The sequence below is a fragment of the Benincasa hispida genome, chromosome 5 (assembly GCF_009727055.1).
Source record: "Benincasa hispida cultivar B227 chromosome 5, ASM972705v1, whole genome shotgun sequence".
NCBI lineage: Eukaryota > Viridiplantae > Streptophyta > Magnoliopsida > Cucurbitales > Cucurbitaceae > Benincasa > Benincasa hispida.
The window spans coordinates 59599315-59627309 of NC_052353.1; the positions used below are offsets into that span (position 1 = coordinate 59599315).

General features: G+C 37.5%; 2 protein-coding genes and 1 pseudogene across 3 annotated transcripts; all 3 read right to left on the minus strand.

The window, feature by feature from the left end:
• Nucleotides 1-5022: 5022 nt before the first annotated feature.
• On the minus strand, nt 5023-17923 carry LOC120077179. Of its 2 annotated transcripts, XM_039031083.1 has the most exons (11): nt 16989-17923; nt 16647-16715; nt 16087-16401; nt 15700-16002; nt 15548-15613; nt 14239-14730; nt 14059-14127; nt 13590-13754; nt 12910-13126; nt 12504-12830; nt 5023-5692 (listed from the first exon to the last, which is right to left on the minus strand). In XM_039031083.1, exons 1-11 carry the CDS (start codon nt 17727-17729, stop codon nt 5577-5579), a joined length of 2880 nt encoding a protein of 959 aa, XP_038887011.1. In that variant the 5' UTR covers nt 17730-17923; the 3' UTR covers nt 5023-5576. The 2 variants fall into 2 exon arrangements, with proteins under 2 accessions (XP_038887011.1, XP_038887012.1); XM_039031084.1 differs by lacking the exon at nt 16647-16715 and having other exon boundaries at nt 16989-17922.
• Nucleotides 17924-21655: 3732 nt separating this feature from the next.
• Nucleotides 21656-22314, minus strand: LOC120077427 (uncharacterized GPI-anchored protein At3g06035-like). Its single transcript, XM_039031308.1, has 2 exons — nt 22242-22314; nt 21656-22035 (listed from the first exon to the last, which is right to left on the minus strand). The coding sequence occupies exons 1-2, from the start codon at nt 22312-22314 to the stop codon at nt 21656-21658; spliced, it is 453 nt and encodes a 150-aa protein (XP_038887236.1).
• LOC120077428 lies at nt 21909-27972 on the minus strand (annotated as a pseudogene).
• Nucleotides 27973-27995: the final 23 nt, after the last annotated feature.

Consider the following 27995-nt stretch of genomic DNA (forward strand, 5'->3'; position numbering starts at 1 on the left):
CACATCACCAACGCATAACCTGTCTCTTATACACATCTAGATGTGTATAAGAGACAGGTACTTTTCTCTCGCCATGGCTTACCTAAGCCCTATGCGCTCAACTAGGATTAGGACCAACACTCTTCCAACACATACTATTTGCCTTGTTCTATGCGCCCACATGCCCTCGGATGTCCTTGGTACATAACACATCACCAACGCATAACAACCCTTGAGTCAAGCTAGGTCTCAACTCAACGCCTCATGGTATATCTTACCATCGCCTAGCCTTTTGCTAATGCATCCCCCATGACCAACGCATGTATGTCCTTGTTTGCCAACGTCCTTAGTCTCTTGTTCAAGACCAACGCAAACTGACCTCATAAGCCTTATGTACCACCAGCCTTAGCAACGCAAAGACATTTCACCATGTGTCCATCATGGATTGTCCTATTGCCTAGCTCATCGTCTAGCAATGCTGCCGCTCATCATCCAACGCACAACCCATTGCATAGTGCTTGCGCCTATCACATAGTGCATAGCCTACCATACAGCTCTTGCTCATTGTGCAGATATTGCATCTATCGCTTAGCTACCGCATCCATCGCTTAGCGTTGATGCCTCATCGTCTAACGCATCCGCCTATTGCTTAACGTCATTGCCTAGCGTCTGCGTCTATCACGTAACGCTCATCGCTTAGTATTCCATTTATCATGTAGTACTGATTCCCATCGTCTAGCACTGATGTCGATTGTGTAGTGCCAACGCCCCATTGCTTAACGTTATCGCCCATCGCATAGTGCTATCGTTTAGCACGACTCTCCGCATCGTCTAACGCCACACCGTTCCGTATGATCGCCTACCATATCGCTTAGCTCCACGCATTTGATACACGATCGTCCAGTGCCTGCTCCTTACTACACGATCGTTCAGCGCGCGCACCTCCAATGCCTAGCGCCCATGCCCCTGCAACTTAAGGCTGTCGCATGCTTTGTTAATCTCTTAAGACATTCGTTGCTGCATGCCTGTCCATACATAGCTTTTTCCTCTCGACCACCCTTTGGCTTCCCTCAATGCCCAAATAACCTCTCAAATGAGCATGTCCAATGCATGGCACAACACTTAGCCATTTTCTAGCCTCCAATGCATGGTTCTTTTTGGATTCATACTTAACCAAATTTTCACTAGTTAAGGCTTATTTCAAAGCTACTTAACAAATCTATTTACACACTTAGAATTTCCTTTTCTTTAGCATAGGATTTAACTTACACTTAGTTAATTCCTGTTATTACCTACTAAGTAGGGAAAATGAAAATCTGGGTTTCACAACCATTGTGTGCCAAACCTTCCCACCCAAGTAAGATGTATATGAATTGCATATTCGACGGACAAACTTCCAAAACATTTGTGGCAATCTCGTTCTTTCGGGTTATGTATTTAGGTTTCACACTTTTTGAGACACGAACCTTGATAAGTGTCCCATCTAGAGCACCTAGGAAACCTTAATGAAGAACATATAAACCATATTGAACAAACACCTACAAATGCAATATACATCAACTAGCATCTCAACTAGTACTTGTTAATTACCATAAACCACCTTTATCGAGAGTTGGTTGAATTTGTTGGGATGACAACAGGGGTCTTCCAAAATAGTCATTGACATCTGAGAACCAATGTTAGACATTCGTGAATACATTTATTAATAGTTCGACCAGACCTCTTGAAGGTGAATCCAACCACTCTATTCTTGACATGGTGCACTAATATGTGCAAGAAGATGACAACCATCTCCTCGACACAAACATTCCAGTCCTCTTTAACTTACCTCTCATAACAAGAATACAACATAACTTGTGGAACGTTCGTCTATCCATACAAAGAGTATTCACACAACTAACATCATTCACCTCAATTAAAGATTGCAAGTGGCATATCTGATAAGTCAACCTAAAGAATTCATTGTCTATTCTAGTCCATAACCCATGTCCTGGACTGTAGTAACATAAAGCACAACAAGTTGCAAATGTGACACGGATTAGAAATGCCAACAGTTGTATAACAACAAATACCTTTTCCCTCTTTTGATCAATAAGTCGAGAAATTTCTACTATAACATGTATGCACAAAATTGTACCATTAATTTCAGCCATGGGAGACTATGTTTGGCAACCCAAAAATATATAGAAAAAATCTAGATTGTGCAAGCAATTGTACAAATTTAGATAGTGGAAATGAACATGTAACAAACTAATAAAAAAAATGAACATAGGAAAAAAATTCAAATACATATACGACTACAATGTAAATTTCATTTTTCGAAAAGTCTAAACAAAAAAAAAAATCAATTACATATACGACTGCAATGTAAATTTCATTTTTCGAAAAGTCTAAACCAGAATAAGATTGGTCTAGTATGCCAAAGGTGATGGAGTCGATAGTAAAATGGAAGTTTAGTGATTGAATATTCATACCTCTCAATTGTCGTGGATGACGACTGGCCAAAGCAAGGAATGTGTCTAACCAGTGTCAAGTGAGAAACATCAGCTTTAGACGTAAGATAAGGAAAATCAAATTCTTAAAAAAAATATTTAAAAAAAAAATTTAGAACAATGATAACTGACGTGATTACGACTATCGATTCGTACCGATCATTTAAAACTCCAGTTGACGATGATTGAATGACTCCGCGTGTGACAGACATTGATATGTTGATCGACGGGCTTACTTCTACCAATAACCCGATACTTTTAGCGCTACCACCAAATAGTATGCAGTGGAAGATTGGTTGAAATTTACTTCTTTACCGATTGGATTACTAATATCATTATCGCTCATTTAAAACCCCATTTAACAATGATGTTGTCATAATGATCATATTGCCCCACTTATTGTGCATGGATAGGAGAAAACCTGAAGTCGCATTAAGTTTCCAGCAACTTTACCATCCATTAAACGCAATTATGTGATATGTGGAGAACGCATAATCGGTAAAAATGATGAAGTGTCTGTCATACGCAACAGACACGTATGCATTTATTGTTGATGATACCGATCTACCGATATCGATCAATGGTATTTAATGCACACGTCATGCCAATCGTTGCACTGAAGGCTGGTAAATTAAACGGAAGAGACGAGTTAATTGGCTATATATTAAACCCATCAACGTCCTAATCCATCACTAACCCTTCATATTCCTTCTTAATTTTTTCTTTTTTTACACTTAAAAAAATATAAAAATGTGGTTCGATTATAGTTATGATTCGAACAACGATGACTAGATTGATTACGTTGATGATCTTTCTAGTTCTAACCCACCAACCCATCACACCACCAACAATGGAGGAGTCATCTGTGGAAGATGACGACTCCTCGGAATGCTGCTTCTCGAACTACCCATCTGATCAATGGACTTGGAGTTCGGACGAGTCCAGTACTTACACCTATCTGACCACGTCGAAGCCCAAAAAGACTAGTGAAGACGATGAACCGGCGGACACGGTAGAAGGGAATGTGAGCACCACGGAAAGTCAACCTCCACAAAATCCCACTCCTCTGATGGTGGGGAAATGATTCCACCGGTTCACAACCAAGTGTGAACCAGTCATCCCCTCACAAAACATCGCTGATATCCGTCAACTGCCCTGAAGACCAAAAAGGGAAGGGGAAGGTGGAGAAAGTGGCAAGGAAGCATCGTGCTGGAAAAGGACCAAGAAGCACGAAGGTCTAGAAGAAGAAACTCAAATGAACACTAGTGGTTATATCCAGTGACTCTAACTAGGGTTCTCCTTTTTGTAGTAGAGCTAGAGGTTAGGGTTTGCATTTTTATTTTATTTTTTTTGGTTTGTTGAATAACGTATCCTGGCCATATTAACTCTCTTTTGCTGATCATTCACTAATTTTATGATAAATTTTTTTCTAGAAATGGAATGAATATTTTTGTTTTGATAGTCTACTATTTTTTCTTTCTTTTATACATCAATATCTGGTTTGTGGGATTGCATGAGTATGAAGGAACTAGTAAATCCATATGCATGAGGCTTAACCGGATAACCGCGTTAAAGTTTAAAGTTTTCCAATCGATGGAACATTATAACAGTAGATCGATAATTGTAGCATGAAAGTGGTTTTAACAAAAATTTAAAAATTCAATGTTCAGACTGACGAAACAAAATAAAAGCGATAAAAGCATCGGGATCTTAACCACTATCGACTTCATCATAATAACCGATAGATCGATAAGATGAAGAAAGGAGGTTATAAAATTGTTAAAGTGATCAAAATCGCTACCGATACTTCGGATAACATGTAGATCGGTAAGACCAATAAAAGGGAGTTATAAAACTATTAAAGTGGTCAAAATCACTACCGATATTACCATTTATAAAGCAGTATCACCTCATTTCAAAGGGCAAATGACAAAAATTGATCCAAAAATATTCTTACCAAATGTATGGATCTCACCAAATATTCAAATGCAATTGGATTGAGAACCTTCTCATCAAACACAAGTAGATTTAGGACCTTCCCAAGCTCAATTATGAATGATACGGTGGATCCCACTTGCAAGCAAAATCTAAAATGATCCGATGGGATGAACAAAATGAATTGTGTATTTGATTGATTTATACACATTCTGCTCAAGTAAACGTGACCTAAAATATATTCGAGAAATAGTTTAATTTTAGAGAAATTGTTTTAAATGATTTATCTATATATATATTTTTTTTTTGGCAAATATATGGCTGATAGTACAAATTTTATGTCAAGTCAGTTATAATCATTTATAACCAATTCTTTGCCTTCATTCCTTCATTAGTACACTATTTGTTTAATTATTTTAGGAAGATTTGCCAATTCTCGAGAAAAATGAAATAAAAAATAAAAATTAAAGACTAGCCAACGAGGAGTTAAGAACCCAAAATCAAGCTCTTATTAATAGACTTGATTACGTCCAAGAGTTGTCGATGGTTTATAAAGAAATGGAAACACGTTAAAGATTTTCAGGCATTGTAATAGTAAATATTTTAATGCAAATTGTTAAAACAATAGGAAAAATAAAATCAATTACCTTCACATACTATAAATACCACAATGATTCTGGGAAAAACTATATATACAGACAGTGTACAAAGTTCATCTCTGATAAACAGATCTTGTTCTGATTCTGGGATTCTGAACTAGAAACGTAACATTTAAACAAGAACCAAAAGGATTAAAAAGGAAAAGAATACATATACCTTGTAACAAAAATGATCTCGAACATGACGAAAATCTCTCTATGTATGTGGTATTCTGAATCCATCCAGTTCTGGACTGCATAAATCATAATATGATACAGATATGAAACACCGTCGAGTTGCTAAGCAGTAGCTCTTCTAAAGAATGGCAGAGTATGGGTTGGAAACTGAATGCCAAGAAACCTGGATTTGATTTATTTGATCTTCTTGAAAACCCAGAAAGTTCTTGAAATCATCTAGCATTGCATATTAAACATCAACGCGGATGAGCAGCTGGAACAAAAGCTGATGTCGCAGAAAATAGCAACAGCCACATCATCCAGACTATTATACAAAACAATATGGCTTGATCCTCTATCTCCTATTATTCGAGTGTTGAATGAATGGAGGATCACGACCTATTAGATTTGCCCATAAGTTTGCGAGCTTCAAAAAGTAGTTCTCCCCATTCCAGACCACCAAATCCATACCTAATGCCATACCAAAATCTCAGGAAGATGGAACTGTAAAAATGAAATTTACAAAACAAAGATAGAAATGGCTATAGTATTTGATTGCCAGAATTCTAAATATTTCTCTTTCCAATGTGGGAGAGGTGGGGGGTTATTTAATTTATCGATTAAATGCGATTATCTGTTGAACAGACATCGTTGGTGCACGAAACTGGAAGATTCAAAGTTCTCGGTGTCATCAAACCCAAACATAACTAAGCTAAAAGCTAAAGTAAAATTTGGGCTTATGGACAACACTAAGGTGGAACTCAAACCCCGTTACTAGAATGATCCACGTCATGTAATTATGACTGCTATTTCAGAGTAAACCTACTAAAGATGATCTTTGCCATGCTTGCTTTGCTTGGAATCATCTAGTTGCTTATGCCGCAAGAAGTTTTCCATCAACAGACTGCCAAATCCATTTGGCAATCATCGAGACACGTCTTTTACCTTAGGTTTCCTGAACCCCTTCTCCGTTGGGTTTGATAGCTAGTACTTTCTTATATCTTTACCGAAAGGCTTGCTATCATTCGGAAGGAAATTCGGCAGTTAACCTTATCATATGTTTTTTCAGAAAGCCAAGCGTCTCTCCTTTATTCTTAGCTCATCCACAACTTTCCTGGCGATTTCCACTTAGTTCACCCTTCCACGAATGCTAACTGCTATGGGGAGATTGTTTCGCAGAGCCTTTTGTGAGGGTACTAATGGGGACTATGTTGGGAATGGTAATAGGATAGTAAGGGAATAGTGGTTATTAGGTAAGAGGTGACCTGGTTATAAATATTGGGTGTTAAAACTTTTGAGGATCCATTTTGGTGGGATTGACCATTGTGGAACTTGGGAGCGAGAGAACCCTCTCAAAAGGCTATTGGATATTGTAATATAGTGGAAGTCACTCAAAAGAGAGGACAGAAAAAAACTACCCCTTTCGAGCTATTGGGTGTTGTTTGCAGAAGAACGACCTTAGTGTAGCTGCAGATAGCCTAACAGAGATGGCCAAGACTACTAAGGAGTTTCGGTTGAGCTGGTGGTTTTCTCAAAGCTCTATGGAAAACATAACCAGCTGTTATTGGTCATCTTTTTAAGAGAAGCAAAGATAGTATGAATGAGGATGAACACTGTTAAAACTATTCCTTGTTAGGAACCCGAACCCCTGCAAGTGAAAATTCCCTAACACCACCTTCTCTTCCCTAGAACAGAGCAATGCTCTGAAAGCTTTATTTATGAACTTTCTGGGGGAAATTACAGAGAATTGCCAAAGCAAAATTGCAAGAAATAGAAAAGAACAATTGATCACTATCCCCCAGCACTTTCTAGAGGGCTGGAGTCCTCTCCCACAAGCCAAACTTGATGCACTCAAAATTGCCTCTCCACCTCGCCATTACCCCTCCCTTAAACCCTCTTACAACCTTCTTGGTCCCCACCATTCTAACAAACTCCATAATGCCTATGCTGGTCCCCACTCCCTAACAAACTTCATAATTCTCCTTAGTCTCCCATTTCCTCCCCAATTCCTTTCCTACCCCTGCGTTTATACGTGTGTATAATTGGGGGCCTTACGATATCCTCCGGTTTTGTAGTCACCTTGTTCTCAAGGTGGAATCGAGGATATTGTTGTCTCATATTTTCCACCCCTTCCCACGTTACGTCACTTTCCGGGTAGTTTTTCCATTTTACCAACCAATCTTCCCTCATCATTTTAGTATTCCAACGGACACCTCTGACTGCTTTCGGAGATAGTTGTAGTTCAAAATCGTCAGATAGATCTGGGGCTTTATTCTACACTTGCGGTGACTTGCCGATGCATGTTTTAACTATGAAACGTGGAAAACGTCATGAACCCTTGCCTCAGCTGGTAATTCCAATCAATATGCCACTTCTCCAATCCTTTCCAAGATGCGATAAGGTCCATAGAACCGTGGAGCGAGCTTCTCACATCTTTTCTTGGCCAAGGTTCTTTGTCTGTAAGGGTGCAATTTGAGAAAAACTAAGTCTCCAATTTCATGCTGAACTTCCCTTCGGTGTTGATCGGCATATCGTTTCATTCTTTCTTGTGCCACAGTTAGATGTTCTTTTAGTGCCACCAAGGCCCTATCTCGCTCGATCAATTGTTGCTCTAGAGTGTCATTTGTCGTCTTCCGATCTCCATAGGAATTCAAGGGTGGAATGGGTCTCCCAAAAACCACGGAGTAAAGGGTAGTGTTGATGGAATCATGAAAAGTGGTATTGTACCAATATTCAGCCCATGGGATGGAATTGAACCACTACTTCGGTTGCTCATTACAGAAACAACGGAGATAAGTCTTCACACATCGATTAACTCGTTCGGTTTGGCCATCTGTTTGGGGATGAAAGGTTGTACTCCTTTTTAGAGCCACCCCGTGGACCTTGCAAAGCTCCACCCAAAAACTACTCATGAAGATATTGTCTCGATCCAAAACAATCGACCTTGGGAACCCAAAGACCTCCGTTATCTTCTTTGTTGTACATGGATGACTAAGCAGAACAAAATGTGCGTATTTACTCAACCTATCAACCACTACCATTAAGGAATCTTTTCTGCATGACTTGGGCAGTCCCTCCACGAAATCCATTGATATGTCTTCCCATACTCGGTCAGGTATAGGTAACGGCTGGAGCAACCCTGCAGGAGCCACTGCTTTGTTTTTGTTCCTCTGACAGATCACACACTCCACCACATGTTTCTTGACATCATCCATCATTCTTTTCCAACATAATTCCTCTGACATTCGTTTATACGTGCGTAGGTAACGCAAATGACCTCCTAGTATGGAATCATGAAACGTTGACAACAGGGTGGGTATGTAAGTCGAGTTCTTGGATAACACCAACCTGCCTTTGTACAGCAGAAGTCCTTGGGATACAGAGAATTTCTTATCGCTCGTCGGATCTTCCTCTAGTTTCTTACGAATCTGTTGTAACTTTTCATCAGCTTCAACCACTTGTTGCACTATTTGCACATCAATCAACGATGGGGCTGGAAATGTCATGAGTTCGGTTTGGGGTGGCATTCTTGATAATGCATCTACTACCTTATTATTCAGGCCCGAGTGATGAAGTATCTCGAAATCATATCTCATTAGTTTGGTCAAACCACCTCTGAAATTGAGGTTGAACCTCCCTCTGTTCCAGAAGAACTTAAAGGCTTTCTGATCGGAGATTACCATAAATTTGCGCCCTAATAGATAAAGTCTCCATTTCTGGACTGATAGTACCACTGCCATGAGCTCCCGTTCGTAAATGGACTTCCCTTGGGCTTGTGTTGACGGTGCTTGGCTGAAATATGCAATAGGTCGTTCTTGCATCATCACAACCCCCAACCCAACTCTAGATACATCTGTCTCCATGATAAACAGCAACTCAGAATTAGGGAGAGCTAGCACAGGTAGGCTCACCATGGCTTGTTTGAATGCCTCGAATGCCAAGGTGGCTTCATCACTCCACTTGAATGCATCCTTTTGCAATAGAGTTTGGTCAAAGGAGTCGCCATGGTTCCGTAGTCCTTCACGAATCGTCGGTAGTACTCGATGAGACCCCAAAACCCCCGTAAGTCTGTCACATTCCTTGGAATTGGCCAACGTAGCATGACTTTTATCTTGTCACCATCTGCCTCAACCCCCACCACTGACATCCAATGACCCAAGTACTGGATCCTTCGTTTGCCAAAGGTACACTTCTTCTAGTTGGCAAAGAGTCGATTATCTCGCAAAACATTCATTACCATTTCCAAATGTTTAGTATGTATTTCCTCATAAGGGCTATAAACTAGAATATCATCAAAGAAAACTAATATGTACCTTCGTAAAAATGGTCTGAGTATTTGGTTCATCAAAGATTGGAAGGTAGCCGGTGCATTAGTCAATCCGAAGGGTTACCAAGAATTCATAGTGACCTTCGTGAGTTTGGAAAGTCGTCTTCTCCACATCTGATTCATGCATTCGTATTTCATGATATTTTGATTTAAGGTCCAATTTGAAAATATTGTTGAGCCATGAAGTTCATCTAGCAACTCCTCGATCATTGGAATCGAGAATTTATCAGCCACAGTCACATGATTGAGTCGACGATAATCCACACAGAAACGCCATCCACCATCCTTCTTTTTTACTAAAAGAACAGGACTCGAGTAGGGGCTGTGACTTGGTCGTATGATCCCAGCCATTAGCATCTCGTTCACTAGTTTTTCTATCTCATCCTTTTGAGCATGACTGGACCTGTAGGGTCGCACATTCACCAGAGCCTCCCCTACCTTGGTTAATATCCTGTGGTCCACCCCCCGCCCCTTTAGGGGGAAGAGAAGAAGGGACCTCGAAAATGTCCCAAATTCTGTCAACGATTCTTGTATACTGTGGGATACCTCTGCTTCTCCCTCGGCTTCCGAGTCGTTATTCCCTTCATCTATCGGTTTCGGCTCCAACTGTTGGCATCCCACCAAGAATCCCAAATCTTCGTCGTCCCAAGTGTGCGTCAAAGATTTCAAGGATACCTCCGTGACCGTGAGGGATGGGTCTCCCTTTAGCACTATCATTTGTTGCCCAGTTGTAAATGTCATTGTTAAGGTCGGCCAATGGACCTCCATATAGCCCATATTGCATAACCAAATCATTCCCAGGATGACATCCATTCTTCCCAACTCCAGGGGCAAGAAATCTTCCGTAACCATTAGCTTGGGCAAAATGACAACCACCCCTTACACACCCCTTTTCCTTGGATGGCATCCCCGTTTCCAACTACAACTCCGTAATTTGATGTATTGGTCAATAGCAGCTTCAACTCTTCCACCAGTCGTCGGTGTATGAAATGGTGGGTGGCTCCACAATCGATCATCACTACCACGTCCCTTCCGGCTAACAGCCCTTTTAGTTTCATCGTCCCTTTTCCTAATAACCCAAGGATGGAACGTAAGGCGATTTCGATGTTATCTGTGACCTCCGGAGTCTTAATTTCGGGTTCTTCCACCACCACCCGACCGTTACTTCCTCGATTTCTTCCTCGTCTTGGAAGATTAACAAGTTCAGCTCTCAATTCTCCTTCAGTTTACAACGGTGACCCGGATGATACTTCTCATCGCGGCAGAAACACAACCCTTTCTCCCTTTTTTCCTTCGCCTCCGAGTCAGTCAATCTTCGAAATGCCCTTTCCTTCTTTTGCATTGCTCCCTTCTCAGGTATTAATACACTCTTTAGGGCTGACTTTTTCCTGGCGATTTGGGCCTTCCACTCGTGGTTGGCACGTTCGAACTTTTTTGGGTCGATTACTATGCAAAGCCCATTTCTCCTTTCACAATCTGTAGGGCCAAATTCTTGTCGCTAACAATTTGGGCTTCCCTATGCAAGCCCACTGGGTGTCGGCTGATTACCTTTGCTTAGATATCTTATGCTAACCCGTTTAAGAATGACTCCTCCAAGACCTCTTCTGCCGTCTTTGGTATTAGTGCAGCACGTCTCAAACTTCTTCCGATATTCCTCGTATGACCCCTTCCTCCTGTTTAACTCGTAGTAATCGGGATAGAAATGTACCTTCTTGAGACGGACGAAATCGCTCAAACATTCGGTTCTTCAGATCTCCCCATGTTCAAATCAGCCTCCTATCGTCACCGGAACCAATCGATTGCATCTGGTGCAAAAGCGACAACCACTACCTTGATTTTTTCTTCGTCGGACAATTCGTGAATTTCAGAGAAGTGTTCAGCCCTATATACCCACGAATTGGGATCTACGAAAATCGGCATCTCCAAGCGCTTATACTTGCTGCAATCTACTGGAACTTCATTCGTTCTAGAATGGGAACTCTCTCCTTCGTCTCCTTCTTGAGGTGCCTGCGTCTGTGGGGTCCTCATCATGATGACTGAAGCCTCCTTCTCCCGTGTCTCCATCAGGATTTGAACCGTGGTAACTACTTTCTCCAAATTCTTTCGCATTTCGTTCATCCATTCTCTGAGCTCTACGATACTCTTCGCATGGTTTTCCAGCTTCTCTTCCATCTCCCGCTTCTTCTCTCCTCTCGTTTTTCCCAGGATGGGAGTAGCTCTGGAACCAATTTGTTAGGAACCCGAACCCTTGCAAGTAAAAATTCCCTAACAACACCTTCCCTAGAACAGAGCAATGCTCTAAAAGCTTTATTTATGAACTTTCAAGGGAAATTACAGAGAATTGCCAAAGCAAAATTGCAAGAAATAGAAAAGAACAATTGATCACTATCCCACAACACTTTATAGAGGGCTGGAATCCTCTCTAACAAGCCAAGCTTGATGTACTCAAAATTGCCTCTACTCTACCTCGCCATAACCCCTTCTTAAACCCTCTTACAACCTTCTTGGTCCCCACCTCTCTAACAAACTCCATAATGCCTAATGCTAGTCCCCACCTCCTTAACAAACTTCATAATGCTCCTCAGTCTCCCATTTCCTCCCCAATTCCTTTCCTACCACTGTGTTTATACGTGTGTATAATTGGGGGCCTTACAAAGTTCTGAAAGGAAAAAAATTTTAGGTCTTCAATTATCATTGAAACATGCAATTGGACATTTGGAATCTTGTTAGCTCTTTGGGATTCTTGCGTATCCTCTTGAAGTTAATTTTTAATTGTCATTTTTTTCTTTTCATTTCCCTTTTTACTTCTATATATGTGTGTGTATTCAAGCACATGGGAGTAGGTACTCTGGGTGGGTTGTTGACTCATGCTCTCTTCTCTTTTGTAATCTTCGGTTCTAAGGAAGTCTAAGTTCCTAGCTTGGAAAAATAAAGTATAATAGAACCAGTGCATACCTGGAATTGATTCAGCACTTAAGAGTGACAGATTACAAGTAGGTTGTTGTCCCAAGAGAACATGCTTTCTCAAACCCCATTCATCAAGATTCTGAATAACATTGATGGAATCCAATAATGCTTTGCAATCAATAGGACCATCTATCTTGCAGAGAGCTCCACCGAGTCCTGAACTCAGCCAAATACTGGAGCACTCATTCAGAAGAGAAATCAAACCACTGGGACCAACCTGACCTAACAATATCCATGGCTTGTAAAGTACAACTGAGGCTCTAAGCACTTGAACTACCCTATAAATCTCTCCAAGGGCGCAGATATATTGTTTTCCTGAAAGAATGGCAGACATGAACTGGTCAGCTAATTTACAACTTGCAAATATTATCCATAGTGCTAAGTAATGCAGTACCTTGAGGTTCAGATAATATGTAACTTTCAACATTTCTCTGTACAGATTCCTTCCAAATCAAAGCACCGTGTTTTAATTCTTGAAAGCAAATAAACATCATTTCATTCCATATGGAAACATAATTAGATTGCTCCTCCACTGATACAAGTTTAAGAATCTTCAGAGTCGACACAACGTGTTTCAAGAGCTCAACAGCTGATCTCAAATCATTTTCTGCCTATCAATAGAACAAGGAAGTACACTATGAAGTAATATCCATAACCAAGGACAAAATTATTCAAACAATTATAGATTCTGGAGCCATAAAATTGATGCAGCGCTTAAGACTTGAGAGTGTAATTAAAATTGCTCTGTATTCCAGACGTGTGCTTAAAAAATACAAAAAAAACTATTTCATAAACTTCGAAATTCTAGAAAATATACCAGATAGTCTTACGCCCTGCAGCAATCATAAACATCCTAAATAATGTGGAATTAAAAAAATACATTCATGCTTGCAACAGAAGAAACTAACAAAAATTTGGGGTTGTGCACTCAACGGTTTGGCAATTGGGGGGGGGGGGGGGGGGGGGGGGTTTGCGGAACTTGAACACTAGGAAATTCAAATTTCTAAAAGCTACTAATTAATATTTGTTTCCTGCCAAAAAGAAATATATATCATCCAAATGCAAGAGTCTTACCAATAGTAACCTTTCCGACAACCGGAATTCTTCATCAAGAATTTGAAACCTTGGATCCCGCAACATCTCAAAGAGCTCACCAAAAGTATTGTTTTTTGGAAGGAGAAGATCTGATGAGAAGTTGTCAGCTGTAATATTCTCTTGTGACAGTTCAGCACTGAAATTCTGAAGGAAAAAATCTTTTTCTCAGGAGTTTACAGGAAAATAGTACATATTACATAAGAAAGACACAAATTGTCATTGTTCCAACAGTCATCTCATAGCAATTTTCATAATGATTACGAAAAGAGATGCAAATGCAAAAGGAAAAAGAACAGGTTTTAACAATGAGTGTTTAGTGTTTACACAAACTATCAAAGAAAGTATACATCTCGAGAAAGTTTGATTAAAGAGATTTATCATGGCTTAAGATTGAAGAGAAAATGATAAAAGAAAACCCAGTAGTAAAGAAGCAAGCATGGTTACTAACCTGAATTTCTTCACAAATGGCTCTTACTTTTGCTTCTTCACCAGAAAGAGGGGCATTACTCTGGACTTTCTATTAAGGAATAAAATTAAAAGAGAACATTAATAACACGTCATATAGTAACAGCCATTTCATCTGGCATGCATATATTTCTTTTTTTTAATTTTTCATAAGATCACCAACCTTTAAATTCTCAAGAAGGCCATCAACAACATGGTTCAAAACAACATTTAATCTGTGATAAAAATCCATGTAACAATCAAACTGAAGTTTAGTAGATGACAGCTGGGGTAAATCTCCAAGAATAGAAACGTATGTTTGATCTGGCATGTTAACATCTGGTGATGCATCTTTAAACTCCCAGGAATCATCATCATCATCATTGCCAAAATCTGAGTGTGACATCCTTGGAGATGAATTTATTCCATTTTCATTTTCTTCTGGGGAAGATTTGATGGAACCATTGTTCTCAGCTTGACTGTATAGACTTGATATCAAGTCATTGATAGATACACTAGAACCAGGTTTTTTGTTATCAAGTCCTTCATGGGTGACAGTAATAAAGGTAGAAGCATCTTGATTCATTGAGAAATCATCAGTAGTTTCCAGACCCTCATCTCCAAAAATTGACAAGGGCAGGGCTTTCTGGTGACTAGACAATAACTCTGAACTCCTCTGGAAGAAAATTTTGAAAGAACCAATCATTACAAACCCAAGCACAATACGTCTATAAAACCAAAAGAAACACAGAAAGTTGAAGGTTGAGAAGATATAAACATCCAAGGTAGTATGTATAGTAAGATTGCGGAATTGGAGATGGATATTATATATGCAATACCCATAGAAGGTGAAGTGCACAAAACTAGAACAAGGATATTTTGAACCTGACGTGAATCGAACACGGAACAGAACAAGAATATTTAGATCATCCATGTTCAAACTAATTACAGTTACGAGGTTTAGAGGAACTGACCCTGACAATAATATAAGAGGAAAGTTATAAATTCAAGTTTATTTTAATTTAAACAATAGTATATTAAAAACAATAAAATAAAAGGAGGATGACACATCCTCAAACTTCAAAAATAATAACTACAAGAAGCTTTCCCATCTAGACTACAGAGGAAAAACTAAGACTACGGTTTAAAGATTTAATATATGCAATTATACTTTTGGACATCAATAACATACATACAAATATACATATCCACACTCCATGAGTGGCCATGATAGCATCAGTAATTGTCTTTTAAGAAACTGAGCAAGAATAGAAGAATCCTTTTTTTTTTTTTTAAAGTACCCACCTCAAGGCCCAAACAAGAGCAGAGAAATCCTTATAAAAAACTATTGCTGACACGATAACAACTTCTCTGCACTAATTTTAGTGCATTATGAAGCAATCATCATTTTATATGACAAAAAAGTTTTGATGTTATAAGAATCAAAAGAACTCCATAGTAATTATCATACAGCTGGAGATATGAGCAACCACCTGAATACTACTACTAAAACCAAAAGCAGGTGCTTCGGGATCAGCCACAAATTCAACTGCCTCTCCCTACAGCCAAATAAAAAATGGAACATCAATTTCAAATAGAGGTAACATAGAACTTAAATATCTTGAATATGACAGGCTAAAAAAACCTTATTGTTTGATCCAGAATCTGAAAGTGCGGACTTGAAATCCCAAATATTCTCGTTGAAATCATCATCCTCATTAACTAGAGAAGTGTTTAAATCTTTTCTGGTATCATGGAAGTTGTCATCCTGGTTTCCATGAAAAAACTTTCCATCTTCTTTCCCCCAATTCAGATCAAAATTTAAGTCAAAATTTTGTTGTTCACTAGATTTGTGAGAAATCCCATCAGGAGCAAATAAATCAACACTGCCATTCAGAACAAGCACCTCTACACCATTAGGAGGAATGATGACAGGCTTCAACTCTTCCTACAATGAAAATAAAAAGTATAGCATGATGAACTTACTAAATATCTACTCAATACAATGCTAAAAATAGGTATAACAACTCACCAACTTATAGCCTGATGCATCAGAAAAAGCATCCTTGAAATCCCACACATGTCCACCACCATTGGCATCCCGATCAATAGGAGAAGGGTTTAAGCCAGTACCTAGATCATTCTGACCATTCTTATTTTGTGAGTTTGATAAGACACCATGTTGGGCCACAGAACTTGCATCAAGACTAAAACCAAAGTCCCTGTCATCTATGTTGTTAACAGCTCCATTTGATTGAACAACCGAATCTACATGGTTATGCCCATTGATTGCAGATTCAAATGCCTGTGCCACTCCATCAAAACCTTCTTGGTTTGTGCTGTCAACCTTCAGATTATAAAATGTCGATAAGTATCATCTCTTATACGCATAGCAGTTCATAGACATTATTTTAAAAGGTACTGAACCAATCAAACCCACCAACAGGAGTCTCCAGTATATGTAGTAAGTAATGCAAATACAAGAGAATAACTCATAGCGAAAGAAAATCTATAAATTTTTAAGCATGTTCCTGTAACCTTAAACAATAAAGAGTAGGTAACTGTAAAGTAAATAAAATAAGTAATACCGGCCTGAATAGCAACTTCAATTTGCATTGTAGGCTCCATCTTCAAATGGAATGGTTCAAAAACCAGTTCTTCCTGGTATAGTTATGAAAATGAGTAGCTCCTACTGATGTTTTGAAATTAATAAAATGAACCACAATAAAACTCTGAAGTCTGAATTCCTATCTAATCTTTAAACTATGTTTTACCATCTTCTACTTTTAATACATTAACACTCTGAAAAACCTATATTTCCATTCTAATAACTTGAACTTCAAGAAATTTTTAAACGAAACCAATTTATGGAGTTTGATATCAACTCCCTTAAAAAGCCTTAACATCGTTAGTAAGTTTTTGTATTCAATTTACCTTTGATTTCTGATCATCGCCCGTTGGAGTAACTGACTCTGCAGCTTTAAATTCCCAGCCATCAAAATCGTCCACCTCCTGACAATCATCCTCAATGCTCCCACCGACGTTTGTCAAGTCAGAATGGAACCCATTAGACATCACTCCATTAGTTTCAAAATTTAATGCACCGGTAACAAAATTGGTCTGGCTCCCATAAGAATAAACACCATTGACATTCAAATTGGAGACACTAGATTTCAAATTCAAGGAATTGTTGAAGTTCAAAGGATCGAATTCCATGTTCGATTTCGACGGACTTCCAGCTTTGATCTGGTGATGAGGACTATACAAATTAGCAATCAAATCATCAATCCCAACCCCAACACCCAAACTCCCTCCCTTCTTAGCCGAACCACTCTCTTTCCCAACAAACGAAATTTCTCCAAACCCAACACTAGAACCAACTACACCAGATCCCAATTCCTCCTTCTCTTCCTCCTCACCAAAAATGGAAAGCGGAATAGCCCCCTGAGGCTTCGCCCACTGAATCTTCGGGGACATGTCGGAGGGGTTTGAATTGGGAGAAGGCTGGGGACGGGATAGATCGATAGCGTCGGCGATCTGAGAGGAATGGTCGACGAAATCGCCCCAATCGTCGTCATCGATGCTCGTGGAGGAAGTTCGGTTGTTGATCTGATCGGGATGGTTTGTAACGAAATTGAAGTCGCCGAAACTATCATCGTCGTCGTCGTCCAGCATAGCGAAGAATCTCCACTCTGATTCTAACCCTGTCTCAGATTCTCGATTCTGGCCGGTTCTCACCGTCGGCGTCGGATGGATTGAGATTCAGGGCTTTGTTGATGGTTTGCAAATGCGCACGGCGCGCATTTTAGCCGGAATATACAGAGTGTATCTAACTGGACTTTGTCGTTTGGACCCATCCTATTAAATTATAACTTTTTTCTCCTACGTTACATTTATTTATTCACTCCACTTTAAAACTTGTATACTCTATGTTAATTCTTTAAAATAAATAAAATAAAATAAAAACAAATTATATTTCTAGTCCCTAAAATTATATTTAAAATTGTGTTTACGTCTCTAAATTTTCAAATACGATATTTTAGCACTTAAATTTGGTATAATTAGAGAAAAAAATATAGATAAGGAGGTGAGAAAACGAAAAGAAAAAGTAGTTTATATTCTCGTTTGAAATTTAAACTAATAATAAAAGCATAACAGATTGCAAAAACCACTCTTAAAATATGAGGTTAGTTGCAATTATACTTTTAAATGGTCAATTTTAAAAACTAAATCCTCAAATATAAATTTGAGGGTTCAATTGTTATCATTTGCGGGTTCAACTTCTATAATTGTTATAAGTTTGATGGTTCAATTTTAACATTTTTAAATGTTTAAAGACCTAATTTTCACCATTGAAAGTTTAAGGGTGCAATTGTAACTCGTGGTTTTTTTCATGTCATCTTAAATTAATAATAAAAAAAACGTTATGTTAAGCCTATGTAACAAAAAGTTAACAATCTGACTAAAAGTTCTATCGATGAGGACCAAATGATTTTACTCTAAATTTTAAGGGCTAAAACATCTACTTTGAAGATTTAGAGACCCAAATGCAAGTAGGTCAAATTTCAAGGATCAAAAGTGTGATTTTATTTTTCTAAATAAATTTGTAGAACGATATTTCTATACTTTCATAAAAGTACTAATTTAGTCTCTAAATTTAAGTGAGTAAAACTTTAGCCCTTATACTTTTAAATTTTTATCTATTGAATATGTAAGTTGTAGATTATGATTTAGTTTCTATATTATAAAGTTTGTAATAAATTCTAGATTAAATTACAAACTTAATCTGTGAATAGGCTTGTATCTATTTAGATTATGAACTTTGAAAAGTGTTTAGGTTTCAAAACTTTAAGGGGCTTTTAGTTAATGGGTTATAATAATCAACGGTTATAGTAGTATATATTCGGGTACATATTATTTTAGTAAAGTAGGAAATGGCAACAGTAATAGAGAGGAAGAGAGAGAATGAGTAAGAAATAGTAAACAGTATAATAAAGAGAAATTTCAAATAGTATTGTTGTAGTTAATTGTAGGTTGTACAACTATTATATTTGGAACCCAAGATATGGAGTATGCTAAATAATTCACCCTACCAACTTCAAGTTGGACCCAAACAACCCCTAAAATGTTTAATAGGCGATTCAACTTTTATAAAAGTACTAATTTTGTATTGAATTTAAGTGAGTAAAAATTTAGTCTCTATACTTTTAAATATTTATCAATTTACTCTATAAACTTTAGTATTTAATGATTTAGTTTCTATACTTCAAATTATATAACAATTTGTAGGTTATAATATAATTTCATGTCTATTTGGTCCAACACATTTTTTTTAAGTCTTATAGTTTATAAACTTTAAAATGTTGAGTAGATGCTGAACTTTCAATTTTGTGTCTATTAGGTCCTTAACATATGATTTTTTTTAAGAAAAAATGAATTGATATATTGGATATAATTTTGATTTTTTTTTTTTTTTTTTTTTTTGGAAAAACAACTTCATTAGCTTTTGAACTGGAAGTTCCAGAAAAATCTAAATGGGATAAAAATCTAGCAACATAACGAGCTACACAGTTGCAAACACGAGGACAATAAGAGAAAGATACATTTTCCAATCGCCTTGCTAAAACAACAATCTCATCAATTGCATTCCTTACCTTAGTAAAGTCTATCAGGCAGTTGTTTATCATATTAACCACCTCTCAAGAACCAGATTTTAGCACTAAAACAAATGGAGGAAGAGTTTGAATAGAGGATGAATGTGTTAAGCCCTCAATAACCGTTTGAGCTTTTTGTAAATTGATTGACCATTCCTGAGCAATCTGTTGATATCTGACATAGATTGGAGATTCGAGGGAGTCATGAACCACCTATCACACATCGCGACACTTATTCACATGATTCCAAGAAGCATTGACGTTCATCTTCTAATCATACAACCTTGGAGGAGATCACGAACCCTGGCTTGCCTGTCTCACCACTTGGGCACCTTGCATAGAAACAAGGGTCGATACAAATTTAACTTACTTTGGAATTACTATGGAGATGCTTTGAAGATTAGGAAAATAGCAGCAAAGCCAAATTCCTTTTGAGACCTTACAAGCCCACAAGAAGTGAGGAAGAAGACTTCAGGTCTTCCCTGGAAAAACAAACTCAGAGTTAGTATTGATCCATTTTTTAATAACTTTGATTTTTTTTTTTTTTTTTTTTTTTTTTTTTTTTTTTTTTTTTTTTTTTTTTTTTTTTTTTTTTTATTTATAATTTTGATTTTTTTAATGTATAGTAGAACAAAATCTTGTCTGATAATTTTTAAGAAAAACATGTAAATACAAAAAGATTTGGTTAACTTATTTTAAAACATAAAAGATTTATTTGTTAATTTAAATATTATTTTAAATTTTTATTTTCATAATTTCTTTTAAGTATCGAGTTTCAAAATATAATTAACTAATAGCAACAGCAATGTTAAAGCTTTTTGACATAAGTAAAAATAAATATGCTTTAGTCAGACTCCAATAATATATTCAACATATTGAAAATAACCCACAAATGATAATGTTTCATATTATTCAACATATTGAAAATAACCCACAAATGATAATGTAACAGATGAACTACTAATGTGTGATCCCTCCAAAATTTATAATCAAATCGTATAATCTGATTAAAAAATAAAATGTATTCAATTTAATTGAAGTTAAAAATATATAAAACTCACTACTTTCATGATTATCATAATAGATATTATTACTGTAATAGTATAAAAATTTACCACATTTATTACGAAAAAACAATCCAATTGACTATCACTCCCAAAATTTTCTCAGTCTCTTGGCTTTACAAGAGAAAGCCCGTTGAAAAAAGAAGTTAAAAGACTTTTCTTCCATCTTTGGATCATATTCTAGTGCATCCATAGAAGAAGAAATCGCCCTCTCGATCATATTCTAGTGCATCCATAGAAGAAGAAATCGCCACCAGAGAGGAAGCCAAATCGTTAACTAAGAAATCGCAATGAAGCCACCGCCAGAGAGAAAGTCAAATCGTTAACTAATATACTCGCCGCCAGAGAGAAAGCCAAATCGTTAACTAATATACATTAGCTTATACATCAAAGTAAACTCGACTCGACTCGAAGCATGATGCTCGAAAAGGTCTCCCAATGACTAATATGCATTAACTTATACGTCAAAGTAAGCTCTACTCGAGCTCGATAGCACCCAGAAGTGCATTTTAGATGACACCTTTCACAAAATGGATCATGCTTTCTAACATTGACTACCCTACTCAACTGGAAATCAATTAAATCTAATCAACTTACTTATAAATAAAGATTGTTTTAAAATGGAAAACTTTGAAAAATATTTGAAAATATCCCTATAAAAAACTCAAACTTAAAGACACCTCAATTTTCATCGAATTTAAATATTAAGCACTGAACCACGAAAACTGTCCATTAAAATGATACGCGATACGACTACGTTTTCCACATCCCAATCAAAACTTCAAACCCCCAAACTACATTTCAACCTATAAAACAAACTGAACCCAAAAAAAAAAAAAAAAAACCCAACGAAATTTGGCGGCAAAATCTCAAATTCCCTTTTTTACAATCTCACAAAATCCCCAATCAGAAACCCTAACACAACCAACACAACCCATCCCCAAATCGAAACCACCACCAACCCCGCCCCCGATCCTTCAAAGCTCCCGGTATTCGCTCCGGTGGTCAGAACCACCACCATCCAGTCATCCTCCTTGCCCAGTCCGGCCCCGACGAACCTCGAATCGTTCAAATACTTCGTGATCTGTGACGGTCGGCTTGCAACGACGTTTGATTTGGCGGTGGTGACAGTACAGGGCTGATCTTCTGCATCGTCGGCGATCTCGTTTGCAATGCAGTCGGCTTTTGCATTCTTTGTGAGCGGCGGGAGGTTCTGTGCTTGTCGGTAGCTGTTTAAGCCTTGGAGAAGGTTGTCTTCTTCATCTGCAATCAGGTGATTTGGTCAACAAAATTCCACTATATTATAAAATTTACACGCATTCTCTACAGATTTACAATAATCAATATCGCACCGCATAGAACAAAAACGAAATGAAAACATGGTGATTTAACCAAGTTCAAATCCACCTCCTACGTCTGTAATTTTATAAGAAATCTTTCTAAATTAAAATTCGTGGGTGGTATCGAACCATCAATTTTGAGATTGATGATTCCACTGGTTAACTTTAAGGGGGCATTTGAATCCAAGAATCTCTCTCCCATTGTACGAGTATTTGAATTATCCAATTTGATTAGATATCTATATATTTTAAGATAACAGAACATCTTAGAATGCTCATACAGTAGAATTGGGTCTCATGAGTTTCGATGATTTCTACGAACACATCCTCTAATGAGATTTTTGCCAAACATTTTTCTCCTTTTATTTTTGTATCAATTTTCTTTATTTCACGTTTTTTTTAATAGAAGACTTTATTTCACATTTCTACATGTATGCGATAAAACCTCAAACTCAAATATAAAATAAGTATAAACTAAAATGGGCGGTTTTCAAATGTAGTAAAATAAACGCCATAAAAATCAGCAATTTTGTTATTTAAAACAAAATTATTTCAACTAAAATGTATATAAAAAATGCATTTATAAATTTAAATTATATAAGACCGATAACTGATAAGTGAAATACATAACGACATCTCCATATTCCCGTACAAGTACAGTTATGAGAATATTTTGAGATATTCTTAAAAATTATTCATTCAGAATAAACAAAACCATCGAGTATCTATGACACCCTTCCATTTAGTTTTTTAGTTTTTAATTTTTCTCCATTATCCACTTTTCAATTTAGTTTAAAAAACGAAAAATATAGTAAAATATTGGTAACTTCAAGGGTTTGAAGATTCTGGAAGGAAATAAGATGGGTGTAAGATTGGGGTTGAACACATAATTGCTTAAACCCACTGCTCTACGACCATTCTAAGCCTACCGGCTCTAATACCACCTTAAGTCCTCGATTGAGGGAACTTTCAACCTACTTTGGTATCATCTAAATTCAGTTGCTATAACATCATCTTAATCATGGATTGAATAAATGAAAGTAAATTGGGAAAAGAAGAAGAAAAAAGAGAAAATAGAAAGAGAGAAAGGGTGTCACCTTTAGAAAGAACAGGAGAGGAGGAGAAGAAGAGAAATGCAACGGCGAAAACGCCCAAGAAAGAAAAGAAAGAAGAAGAAGAGGAAGAAGAAGGCATTATTAGTTAAAAAAAAGGATGGATGGATGGATTAGAGAGTGTGGTGGTGAGTTATAATTATTTATAAGGAAAAGAGAGTGGGGGGGTTGCATAGAGTCGTGTTTTGTGTCCGGGTTTTGTTGTGGCCATTCCAAGTGCCCTTCTATGGAAGAGGAATTTTGACACCCAAAATAGACACGTTTCTTCTTCCAACCTCTTCCACCTCCCCCTTCCTTCCCTTCTTCCCATGCAATTCCATTCCAATCCCCATATCAACCCTTTCCTTTTTTCTATACCTATTATAATCATGGAACACAATTAAGGATAACTTTTGGCCTTTGATGTAAACTTTCAAATTAAAGGGGTAAAGAGGTGTTTTTTCTAATAAAATATTATAATCATGGAGATTATATTAATTCCATCGGCCAATAAATTGATTAGAAAAAGAAAAAGACGACAAATACTGTGCCATCATGCCTTGAAATTTTCCGAACAATATCGACATGTCGTTTCAGATGGAAAATAGCCCTCACCCAGAGAGAAGAAACAACCCAAAAAACAAGGACGACACCAAGTAAAAATGGCGAAGACCCAAATCAGACAAATTCACGGCAGAATTAAAGTTTCCAAGGGGCGAATCGGTGGCGAAAGCGAACACTGCCCATTGTTCATAACACGCAATTCCGATCGACGTGAATTCGGGTTTGCTTAAATACTTGGCCATTTGGGAATGTGTACATTCACGGAGAACAAGATTCAACGCCAAGCTGGGGATGTAAAGGGGCAAAATCAGGCCATTTTTCGTGTGGTTGAGCTCGATTCTGCACTTGGATAGGTAGTCGGGGAGATCGGGGAGTTGGGTTAAGTTGCTCGGACTGATCATGGAGCCGCTGGTGAAGATGCTGAGGGGTAACTGGTCGTCGAAATCCCAAGCGATATTCGTCACGAGGCAGTCTGCTTTGGAGTTCCTGTTCATGGGGGTAAGTTCTATTGACCTTCTGTAGCTGTTTATGGCCTTGAAAAGTGTCTTCATTCACTGCAAATGATGGATAATTAGGTGTGAGTTTTTTTGAGGCAGCAATAAGGGAATATCGTCTATGGATAATGCCATTGTCAAAGTACAAAAGAACCCAGCAAAGGTATGGAACTGTGTAACTGTGTGTGAGTGTTTAAATACAGAGAATCAGAGAGAGCCATCACAAAGCACAGAAGAACCCATGAAAAACTAGGAACTATTGAAATTATTGTGTTTGTGTGTATTGAGAAAGAGGGTCACAGTGTACAAGAGAACCGATCAAGTGCTGTGGAACTAGAGAGAGAGTGAGAGAGAACCATCACAATGCACTAAGCTCGCCAATAGCAGCAAGCCATGTGCAAGACCGCAGAGGAAGAGGCCGAGTTTGGGGTTGGCCAAGGCCATTATTCTGCTGCAGGGTCAAGGAGAAGGCATCAGATCTGCTTGGATAAGGAAGAGTTGAACAGAAATAATTAGTATATGAGGTTATGAGGTATCTTCAGCATTTTTCTTTTTGGTTCTTCTGCCATTGTGGTATCTTTAGAATTTGCTTGTTCTGGTTGTATTGCTTTGCTTTATTCATGAAGGGTATGAGGTTCTCATGTCCTACTTTTTGTATTCTAAAATCATAACTAATGGAATAAATGGAATTAAAGGTGCTCAAGAGAACTATTGGTTGCTCAATCAATTTGCCTGTAACGGCGTACAGGTACGAAATCCCATCTACCTCAGGTTTACAATTTTTTGTCTTCAGATTTGGAACGGTAAAGACCTTCCTGAACTTTTCTCTACAGGTATATGAACTGTAAAAATGTGGACGTGCTTCTTCTTCTTTTCTTTTTTCTTTTTTTCTTTTTTTTTTTTGGGAATACATTCTTGTTCATCTAATTAAGGAAGATTGTTAGGATTCTTTTTCTCAATGTATTTCAATTTCATATATGTTATGCACAATATTCCAAACAGTTGAAGCTATGTACATTTCACAAGCAACCAAAAGCCATGAATTTCGTTATCGTGACGTGAGAGTAGAAGAGAGGTACATGAATAAACTGACAACTCATCCGAATGAGAGAGGATCCTGATGTTACATAAGCATGATTCAAATAAACTTAAAAGAATTGGTAGTTACTAACATACCAACAAGAGGTACAATCCTTCTCGGTAGCTCAATTCAATGTTGAGTGACCTCTTAAGATTTTTTCTAGAAAACATGTGAGTGATGATAACGCATGTCGAAAGGATCCGTATTGGTCTATAGTGACAGTCTTCACTCTCAGTAGGAGTTCAAGACAAGTAGGGTGGCCGACTAGCCAAGAGGTTAATCATTGATTAAATGCCCATGTCGAAGGAGAATGTTAGGGCCATCAAGTGCCAAATCATCTAGATTCCGATTCCTAGGCTTGGGGCTTACATTGCTCTTCCTGGTTGTTTCATTGGTATTGATGATCTATTATCTCTATTTCGAGGGCTCCCGTTGTATTTGAACTCCATTATAGTGATGTGTTGTGATTCGTCAGTTGCTTTCATTTTAAAAGGCGTGTCTTACCAAATTTTTTTTAAAGAGGTTTAAATCATTTAAAGGATCTTAAGATAACGGTCTTAGAGGTTTTTCCCCTCTTTGGACAAAAGTTGCTTCTTTTAGAGGATTCTTCAGGTGTATCTCTCTCTCTCTCTCTCAAGATAACAGTCTTAGAGGTTTTTCCCCTCTTTGGATAAAAGTTGCTTCTTTTAGAGGATTCTTCAGGTGTATCTCTCTCTCTCTCTCAAGATAACAGTCTTAGAGGTTTTTCCCCTCTTTGGACAAAAGTTGCTTCTTTTAGAGGATTCTTCTAGTGTATCTTCAGGTGTATCTCTGGCGTTTCTTCTTTTTGGGATTTAAAACAAGTTCCATTCTACTAGAGCTTATAAGTTGACCTAAAGACGGACAGTTACAGAGTACAAAGAAAAAAAAGAACACTTTGCCCCTTTGAAATATCATTTAGTATGCTGTTCCGATTTATGTAAAATGGATACGTACGGTGTACTGCATTACATTACTCCTTGAGACAATCATCGACCATACATCGTAGATAACAATTTAAATAATGAAAGAAAACAAAAGCTATTCACCTTCACTAAAACAAAAAATTGACCCCCAAAACAATAATCCCAGCATAAACCCAGCCAATATTTGGAACCAAAGATACACCAGCAGAATAGCTTCCACCAATTGCATCAGTACCCAAAGCAATCACCAAACAGTCCTTATTTGTCGCAAGACCTACCCTTGTGTAAGTTGCATTACCCAAATACTTTGGAGCCTGAGAATGAGTGCAACTAGTAAGCATAAGTTTCTCTGCTGAGTTAGGCACGTATACTGGTAAAATGACCCCATCTATTGTATGATTGAGTTTAACTTGGCACTTTCTTGAGTAATGATCGAACAAAGGAAGTTGGCTCTGGTTGGATGGCGAAAGGGCATCGCCATTGCTGGCATGACTGCAAGGCAGTTGATTATACCAGTTCTTCGCAATTTGTTCTGCTATACACTTTGCTTTGGCGTTCTCAGTGAGAACCAACCGGTTTTGTGAGTTTCTATGGATGTTAAGGCCTTTAAAAAGCTCTTCTAAATCAACTGCAGGTAGACAGGTTTGAAGTTTCACTCATCAGTGTTAATGAAGATATGAAAAGAAGACTGGCCATTCATCTTTCTCAAAAGGGCTGTAAGTTTGACTGACTTTATCGATTCATACTATATATTTCTTTGATGAATGTATTAAGAAAGATGACTGAAAAATCGCTTAGTTTGAAATGTGGAGAAAAGGGTATGGCAAAATAAGATTTTTGTACAATTTCATAAAAAGAGTTGGGGAATTTCAATTCTCTTGAATGAATAAACTGGGTTAAGAATGTTTTGTTTTCTGTGTAGTTGACGAGCTTTAAAAACTCACACACAGAGAGAGAGAGAGAGAGCTAACCATCACAGTGTACCAAATGTAGCAGAGACAACAAACAGTGTAGAAGAGCACAAAGGCTGAGGCAACGTTTCAAGAAAGCCATGGCAGTTTCAAATCAACAATGGAAGCACAAATATTTGTCTTGTCATTAAAAAGCAAACACAAAAAAGAATGAGAATCAATCGGTTTATTTCTATTATTGTCTAAGCTTCTTTTTCTTTTTCATTTCATTTTTGTTTGTTTGTTAAATTACATCTTCGTTTCTGTTTTTGCCTTGGCATTGAAGGTAACAAAATTCCACTCACTAACATGTGAAACATGTTGCTGCCCTTGGAACTAGGCAACAAGGTTGAGGGAAAAAAAAAAAAAAGAACAAGACCAAGAGAGAAAATGAAATGGCTTATCCTCTTACGATAATCAAAGCTGGGAAGGTAGAAATTTATTCTTAGATCAAGTCGTTCATTCAATTAGATTTCATCGAACTATCAGTAAAATGGATTAGCTTGGATTGGTAATTGTTTGTGTCATGATTCAAGAGAACCTTAAGGTTTCTTTTGATAATTATTTAGACTTTAAAATTGTGTTTGATTTCTCATAATTTCTTAATCGTTTTCATAATTTCTCAAGTAAACATTTGAATTTCAAATTATATGTATATGTCTTTAGTTTTGATAACATGTATGGACATATTGTATAAGGAAAGGAAGAGCTTTCTTTATTCTTCTTCAACATATTGGCCAACATCTTTGGCGAAATGTG

Excerpts from the sequence above, each read along its gene's own strand:
- LOC120077179 (XM_039031083.1), bottom strand. The coding sequence starts at position 17,729 with ATGCTGGACGACGACGACGATGATAGTTTCGGCGACTTCAATTTCGTT. Across the intron at positions 16,716-16,988 it reads GCGATGATCAGAAATCAAAG|GAAGAACTGGTTTTTGAACC; the intron begins GTAAATTGAATA and ends TAACTATACCAG. Across the intron at positions 16,402-16,646 it reads AAATTGAAGTTGCTATTCAG|GTTGACAGCACAAACCAAGA; the intron begins GCCGGTATTACT and ends TATAATCTGAAG.
- LOC120077427 (XM_039031308.1), bottom strand. The coding sequence starts at position 22,314 with ATGGGAGAGAGATTCTTGGATTCAAATGCCCCCTTAAAGTTAACCAGT. Across the intron at positions 22,036-22,241 it reads CATCAATCTCAAAATTGATG|ATGAAGAAGACAACCTTCTC; the intron begins GTTCGATACCAC and ends ACCTGATTGCAG.